The following is an 8,610-nucleotide window of genomic DNA, read 5'->3' on the forward strand; positions in this document are numbered from 1 at the left end:
CTTCCCTGGAACCGGCAAGAGGAAAGACCCACCGGAAGTAAAAATTGGAATCTGGGGGTCTTGCGATGGAATTCAGGACTGGGTAGTCACACCAGACCCATTCGCACTGAGATCAAACAGAGCCCCAATCCAGGATATCGCCAATCCCCTTATCAGCGCACTGGCCAACACGCTCCAAAAAGAGGATCCAGTACGCATTCAGTTCGGCATCTCGCGCATTCACGTGCGTTCGGATTGGGCCATTCGAATGATGGTATGATCGTATTGAGCGAAATAACGTTAATTCGAACCGCCCAGTGCTGAAGTCCCCCAGTTCAAGACTCATCTGATAATGGCCTTATGTCTCCTCTGACTTCACCATTTGAGCACTGGGCAGCGGAGTCCCTACCCCAAAGGGGCAGCCATCTTTTGTCACCATCAGGCTGAACACATCTGTGTATGTTTGGCTTGTCCTTCTTCCACTCCTGTGTCACTGTGTTCCCCCCCCCCTTTCTGAGATGAGAAGAAAGACTTCTGGAACAGGAAGAATGGCTTCCATGCAGTGTTAAGCCTTTAAGCACTCAGGAACCTCAGGTCTTTTGGTTTTCTTCCTCTTGGCAGCTTGTTACTGAATAAGATTAATCCTTCTCCTTTCTTTTGTCTTTTTTCTTTCTCAAATAATAGCAAGAGCACCTGGGGGAGATTTGCTTTTCACTCCGTTATGTCCCCAGCACCAGCAAATTAACCGTAGTCATTTTGGAAGCCAAAAAGCTCAAGCGGATGGATCCAAATGGATTGTCAGGTAATGGGGAAGGCTTGCTGGACCTGATGGTGCAGAGTAAAAGAACATGACAGATGAAGAAGCCATTAATGTACATCGTTCAGGAGAAGTCCAGAATTCTAGGACCCTTTTCACCATAATCCGCTTTATCACACTAGAGGGCAACCAGGATTTAAACTAGAGTTAAACAGGAAATGTCTGATGTTATCACATGACATTCCCTGTTTAACTCTCATTTAAATCCTGTTTGCCCCCTAGTGTGATAAAGCATAGTCTCATATTATTATTATTATTATTATTATTATTATTATTATTATTATTAACCTTTATTTATGAAGCGCTGTAAATTTACACAGCGCTGTACATGAGTTATCGTGAATTGACTTCAGACTATCTTTGGAGAAAGGAAAAACAGATCTTAGCCCCTCTTATAAGAATTGCAAGGCTCTCCACACATACATGAAAGGGCTGTTAGTATTTAAAGCCACAACCTGAAGGTTTGTTACACTTTGAACTAGAATGCAAAGAATGCTGCAACCAGCAGGATGTTGGCTGCACTGCCTGGGGATTTTTGGTGTTGTCATTCTAAAAGTAACACTCTGAGGCTCTGTTTATATCACAGTGGTTTGGGACAAAGGAATGTTTATTGTTTATAATACTTTTTATTAAAGAAATTTAACTACATTTAAAACATACAAACAAACAAATAAATAAAACAAGAAACAAATAACAGAAAGAACTAACAAGAAAGAAAGAAATGAGTAAACAAATAAACAAAGAGGCTATAAGGTTATATAGTAATATTTTAGTAGTGCGAGAAGTGGGACCTGGATATTAAGAATTATAACCATGGTAAGGAATGCTGGAGGTCAAATGTACTGTAAATATTTGGACTAAAGGGATATTTATGACAGTCATCATAGAAAATGGGAACTAGGTAAACCCATTAGCAAATCTGTTTTTGTTTTTGGTACAGAACCTGGTAAGGACTGATCTTACCCTTTTTCAAAGAATTCAGATCAGCATTTGAATCTCACAATAGCCCTTTCATGGAAGACAAGGTGCAATTGAGGCTTGAATCTATATGTGGAGCTTGATGGACAAGAAATCTGAACCTAGAGTTTCTGGGGTATAAATACAGGGAGGGGCAAAAAGAGGGCATTTCCCCCATAAGTATTCTGCCTCATAAATAATCTTTTCCTTTACTTTCCAAATTTATAGTATTGCACTAAAAATTTCAGTTAGGCATTTAGAAATACAGTTGGGGCATCCAAAGAAGAGGGGCAAGCAATGTTTCAGCATCTCACTCTATTCCAATACTAAAAAATTGAGGATTGAAGGAAAATTCCATTGGTGGGGCAGGATTCTTATGTGGGGAGGGGCAGTGTCCTTACTTTGCTCCCCCCCCATAGCAAAACTTCACTAATTCTCTCTTTAAGCACAACATTAGAGCCAAGATCGCATACACTTTTAGTATAGCGTAAATCTTGTTGTTGTTGTTGTGTAACTTCAAGTCATTTCCAACTTATGGTGATCCTAAGGCAAACCTATCATGGAGGTTTCTTGGCAAGATTTGTTCAAAGGGTGTTTGCCTTTGATTTCCTCTGAGGATGAGAAAGCATGATTTGCCCAAAGTCAGTTGGTTTCCCTGGCTGAGTGGGGATTCAAACTTGGTCTCCAGGGCAGCAGTCCAATGCTCAAACCACAACACCATGCTTGTTCTACAGTGTAAATCTACACTGGCATAATTATACTGGATCCCACAGTTGTGCAGTGCATTGCGTAATAGGTGCCACAAGCTCAAGATCACTCATTGTTCAATGGTCAAGCCCACAGTAAGAGAAAGGCCTAAATGTCTGCTTGCTGAACTAGTCATTACATGAATGCTCTCCAAGAAAGTACAGCCATTTGCACAGTGCTCTTTACATTTACGGATTCTGGTCCGAGTTCTTATACCACAGACTGCTAACAAAGCTCTATGGCAGAGGTAAGCAATCTGGGGCCTTCCAGGGGCACTTTCATGGTACATAGTCATATCACAATGATTCCATTTTAACTGCCATGGCTGCATCCTGTGGAATCCTTGGGTTCGTAATTTGGTGCAGCAATAACGCTATCTGGCTGAGATGTCTAAATACCTCTCCTTAAAGTCCCAGGATTTCATAGGATGGAACCATGGCAGTTAAAGTGGAATCATAGCACTATAATTGTATAGTATGAAAGGGCTCAGATGTTTTGGGGCACATAACCTCTCACCATTGAAGATAATCTGAGGATTATGGGAGATATAGCTCAAAATTATCTAACTGTTTTCAGATTTCCTCTTCATGTTTTTTGGGGACAAAGGAACAAAGATTTGTCATGGACCTCAAAAAGACTAGATTGTGATATGAGAAATCTCTTATAGAAACTTGGTGTTCATTGGAACCAAGGCGATAATCCTAATTTAATTATTTTATAAAGAATTTACCCAGCGTGACAGAGTAAAACTCAGGATCACCTTCCATAACATTATAAATCTATTCACATTTCTTTTTCATATCTTTAATGCTGGCTCTTCTTCCAAACAACCCAGATCCCTATGTCAAAGTGCAACTTATTCTGAACAAGAAGAAGTGGAAGAAAAAGAGGACGAGTGTAAAGAAAAATACTTTAAGCCCCTACTTCAATGAGGCATTTGTTTTTTATGTGCCTTTCAACTTGATCCAGGTATGTCCTCTATGTCTCTGGTGGATTGTCTATACTAGGGAATTATTATTCATCATGACATCTTAGCTTATTGCCTTTGCAGGGACTCTTCTACAGAGATCAGGCTTGCTAACAAGGACATCTCTGTTTAAACTGAATTAGACTGGTGCAGGAACTTAGCTTACTTTTTAAAATGATAAACACAGTGGGCCTTTGTATCCACTGGGGTTTGGTTCCAGGATCCACCATGGATACCAAATCCGTGGATGCTCAAGTCCCATTAAATATGAATAATAGAATGGAGTTCCTAATATAAAATGGAAAATCAAAGTTTGCTATTTAGCATTTATACTTTTAAAAAAATATTTTCAAGCTGTGGATGCTTGAATCCATGGATAAAAAATCCATGGATAAGGAGAGCCAACTGTATAATGGCATGCTCAGCAGTGGTAGGATGATGCTCCAGGAATCCTACCACAAGTCTTACACCTGCTCTGTCATGGTTGGTCTCAGTACATGCCATTCTATTCATTCTTCTTAAAAGTAACTTTCCAGGCTCTGCTCAAATAACCAGTACTGGCTCTGCTTCTGCATTTATATTAGCTCTGCCTTTTCTTCGCTGTCACATGCATCACATTTTGTGCATTAAAAATAATAAATAATAATAATAAAATTTTTATTTTTATACCGCCCTTCCCATGATCAGGGCGGTGTACAACATAAAACCAGTACAGTACAATAAAAACAGTAAAAATAACCACAATAGACATTAAAATTACATTAAAAACCAATTTCTGGCCAGCCGACCACTGCTGCCAGAGGAGGAAGCTAACCAGGACCAGTGTCCGGGAATGCTAATAAAAATAAGAAGGTTTTGAGCTCCTTCTTAAACTGGGCCAGGGAGGTGGCCGAGCGGAGCTCTATGGGCAGCGTGTTCCAGAGGGTTGGGGCGGAGATGGAAAAGGTCCTCCTTGAGGTGGAGGCTAAGCTTGCCCCCGGGACCCTCAATAGCTGCTGCCCAGATGTTCTGAGTGTGCGGGGCGGATTGTATGGAGAGAGGCGGTCTTTAAGGTATCCTGGGCCCAAGCCATTTAAGGCTTTATAGGTAATGACCAACACCTTGTATTGCGCCCGGAAGCGTATAGGCAACCAGTGCAGACTTTTGAGCACAGGTGTTATATGGCTGGCTCTGGGTATGCCAGTAACCAGCCTGGCTGCCATATTCTGCACCAATTGTAGCTTCCGGGTTTGGTACAAGGGTTGCCCCATGTAGAGCGCATTGCAGAAGTCCAAACGAGAGGTTACCAGAGCATGTACCACCGTTTCAAGGTCCCTCTGGCCCAGGTAGGGACGCAGCTGGCAAATCAGCCGAAGCTGATAACAGGTGCTCCTGACTGTCGCATCCACCTGAGAATGAACACAAAAGCTTTAAAAAGTAAAGTTGCAACAGCATACCTAACACTCCCTATGGTTACATTTCTGCAGATCATAGGAGTTCCTTTTCCCTGGGTTCATCCAGTGTGCATTGCTCTAAAGGTCTATCACCATGAGGATCAGCTCCTGTTTCAAAAGTTTTTAGCATGTGGTATTTGCTTGGTTGATACTGTTAGATTTATCAAACTAATGTACATTGTTATACTGATATATAACACTTTAACTGCCAGGGCAACATCCAGTGGAATTCTAGGGTTTGTAGTTTAGTGAGTCCCAAGAGCTCTTTGGCTGAGAATTCGAAATGCCCCAGCCCAAACTGCAAACATAGCATGTTGTCAAGACAGCTAAAGTGGGTATAGATCTATAGTGTAGTGTTGAGGGCTAGGACAAACAATTTGTTTATTGATTGTTTGATCACATTCTGTTTTTCCCCCCAGTATGGGACTCAAAGTGGCTTACAATACAAATGAAAACAAATTAATTAAAACAATATATCGTACAAAAATTTAAAGATCCAATCCAACAAAAACAAACAATTATAATACATTCAAAACATAGTAAAAGACCCATTAACCATCCTTTTGTCCCAGTCAATGTGTGTGTATGTGTCTGTGTGTGCGCGCACACACGTGCATGAATATATTTATATATGTGCACGATTGGTATGAACCAGGATAGAAAAGTATGTTCCTCCATATATTGTTGGCTTGCAGTTCCTGTAACTTCTCATGATGGTTGCTTCTGTCTAGGGCTTGTGGAATTTGTAACCCAACAACATGTGGAGGGACCCAGCTGCCTACTAACCATGCACATTCTTTGATATCAGCCAGGGATAGGCAATTGTGGTCTTTCTCAGCACCATCAGTGTTAGGAAATTAGGGGAGTTGCAATCCAACAACATCTGGAGGGCCGTTCACTTGGTAACAACATGATTATGACTCATATTTCAGCAAGCGCCTGATGAAACCACACCCCAAAATTTATTGCTTAGAGATGCCATTATACACAATTAATTTTGTGGGAGAAGGATATAAATGCAACTTATCATGTCTGTTCTATTAAAAAAAACAACAACATTCTCTGAACTTAAATCTTCCCCTGGTCTTTCTCCTTTGCATCCTCTTGCCACCCCATTTCTTTCTGTCTTCTTTCTAGAATGTTGACCTGGTGATATCCATCTGGGATCATGACAAAGTGACCAAGGATGACCAGATTGGAAAATTGTTCCTTGGCTGCCGAGCGACAGGCAACCAGTTGCGCCACTGGTCAGATATGTTGGCCAATCCTCGCAGGCCTGTGGCACAGTGGCACAGCTTGCAGCCTGTGGAAGATGTTGACAAAACTTTGGGACTGAAGACACGCTTCAAACTGCCACTACCCAATAACTAAGAAAACCCAGTCATAACAAAGAGGTTGTCCCTAATTCCTTTTTGCTTGAAGACAGCACTTTCTTCTTTTTGGATGTAAGACCTGGTGATACAAGTCACTATACAACAACAGGACAAATTAGAATGTAGCTAGAAAGTATACTGTGGAAGAGAATTAAATATCTCTGACCAGTCAAAGAGCATTTACCAAATGTGCCACACCAATCCTGAACACCAAAGCTTGTGTTCACAATCTGATCTGTTGTAATGAATCTATCCTTTCACCTCAGTGGAGAGAAGTACACAAGATGGAGAGGTTTGTATATATTATGCAAACCTGAATTTAATGTGCTAACATGAGGTAGGGAGAGCAGCATATGGACATGTGTAGAGTATATATTCACACCAGACTCAAGTGGAAAGAGAGAAACCTGGAACTAAACATAGTTGCAGCCATGCTAATTGTTCTTATTAATAATTTTTTTTAAAAAAGATTGCAGTTCAGGCTGTATAGACCAGCTGTCCAGGAATGCTGCCAACACAGACACTCAGACGGCTGATAAGAGACTGCTGGGCAAGATAAACATGCCAAGCTGCCAGCAGCAGTTCCTCCTGAAAGCCAAACAATGTCCAATAGACTAAGCCACTAGCCAGTCCAAAGTTCAGGATTGCACAGAGCCACACTACCAGTCCAGTCTGAGGTCAAGAGTACCAGAGGGTTGGTCAACTGTCTGGTCCGAGGTCAAGGATTCAAAGGCAGTCAAGAGTCTAGGAAGCCAGGAGCCAGATCAAGCAGCATTCACTAATGAGAACTAATAGTCTCTGGCAAGAGAGCTCAGCGTCTGCCAGGTGCCTTATATCTTTATCACAGCTGCTGGTTGCCTAATGAGCGCTTCTCAGCAAGCCTCTTGGAATGCCGAAGGTACGCCCTTTCTGATCTTCTCTGGCTAAAGGTAGGAACCTCAGTGTTCTGCTGCTCTATGTCTCCCAAGTCTGGCACTTCTACTGGGGCAAGGCTGGGCTGCTGAACCTCAGGCTCCACTGGAGGAGATCCCACAGAGCTAGGGTTTGGCTGAGCCAAATCCACTGGGGCTGGGAGAGCACAGCTGGGACCTGGCAGGGCAGAACTGGGGCCTCGTCATCCTCCGAGTCCTCCTTGTGGCCATGACACCAGCATTAATACACTACTTGTTCAATAAAAGAAAACAAGTAGATCCTTCCTTTCACTTCATTACTATTCATTTGGGTAGTTTTAAAAATTGAAATGAAACAAAGGTAATGAAACTCTACCAAATGTGTGCATGTGAAACAAACAAATTGTACTCCAGAGATTAAAGAAAATGCTTTAGTTTGTGTCTCTTTGTTTCAGGAGATGCCTGCAAGTGCTTGGGGAGTCAGTACCTCTCTTATGCCCACTAATCATACACAGGAACAGTGTGAGTTTTTTGAGGTTCTAGCCCATATGGAAAGAAGACCCACACAAGTTCCGTTCTGCAAAAACAAGACCAGGAGCAGGTTGTGTCACAGACCATGAACCACTAATATCAAACATTGGCGTAAACCTAAAGAACAACACCTAAGCAACCAAAGCACAACCTGGAGAGCATGCCTGTAGAATTTAAAGGTTGTGTAAAACAAACAAACTAACTAACAAACTAACTAACAAACTAACAAAAAGATTTGCACTATTGATCCTAATTGATAGGGAGCCAATAGAACTCTTAACTAAAATGAGGGACAATATGTAGGAAGAATGCAAAAAGACATCATCTCCAGTGAAAAAGAAAGAAAAGCTTCACTGGATGACAAATGAAATTCTTCAAGTAGTTAAGGACAGAGGAGAAGCAAAAGGTGACAGAAATAGGATCCAAACACTGAATGCAACAAACTCCGCTCAGGCACAAAAAGATTTACAATAACAATCAGTGCAGTGAAATAGGATGATAATAAAAAGGTAGAACAAGAGACCTCTTCTACAAAAATCCAAAATATCAAAGGGAAATTTAAACCAAAGTGAGGTTGCTCTACAACCAGCAGGGGAACACACACTGCATGATCAAAAAGAAGTAGAAAGATTATGGAAACAATACCCTGAAGCACTATGTAAAAGAGATGAAAGGATGGCTGATTCATTCAAGGAAGAAACATTTGAAGAGAAACCTATAATTTTAGAAAGCTAAATGGAAGCTGCACTCATGACACTAGGAAGAAATAAATCATCTAGAGCAGATTGCATACCAATATATCTGTTTCACGTAACAGACACAGAATCCACAGAAATTCTTTCTAAAATCTGTCAATAAATATGGGTAAAAATAGCCCATAGATTGGAAATACTCAATATACATTCCAATCCCAGAG

At 41.3% G+C, this 8,610-nt stretch overlaps 1 protein-coding gene across 1 annotated transcript in view; it reads left to right on the forward strand.

The window, feature by feature from the left end:
* SYT8 (synaptotagmin 8) overlaps positions 1–6,940 on the forward strand; it is a 28,924-nt gene extending 21,984 nt beyond the window's left edge. Inside the window, exons 7-9 of the mRNA XM_042437562.1 lie at positions 664–781; positions 3,336–3,469; positions 6,038–6,940. Coding sequence (XP_042293496.1) covers positions 664–781; positions 3,336–3,469; positions 6,038–6,271 — 486 coding nt within the window. The 3' untranslated portion in view covers positions 6,272–6,940. The remainder of the gene's footprint in view (positions 1–663; positions 782–3,335; positions 3,470–6,037) is intronic.
* The last annotated feature ends 1,670 nt before the right edge of the window (positions 6,941–8,610 follow it).

The sequence above is a fragment of the Sceloporus undulatus genome, chromosome 1 (genome assembly GCF_019175285.1).
Source record: "Sceloporus undulatus isolate JIND9_A2432 ecotype Alabama chromosome 1, SceUnd_v1.1, whole genome shotgun sequence".
In the NCBI taxonomy this organism is placed as follows: domain Eukaryota; kingdom Metazoa; phylum Chordata; class Lepidosauria; order Squamata; family Phrynosomatidae; genus Sceloporus; species Sceloporus undulatus.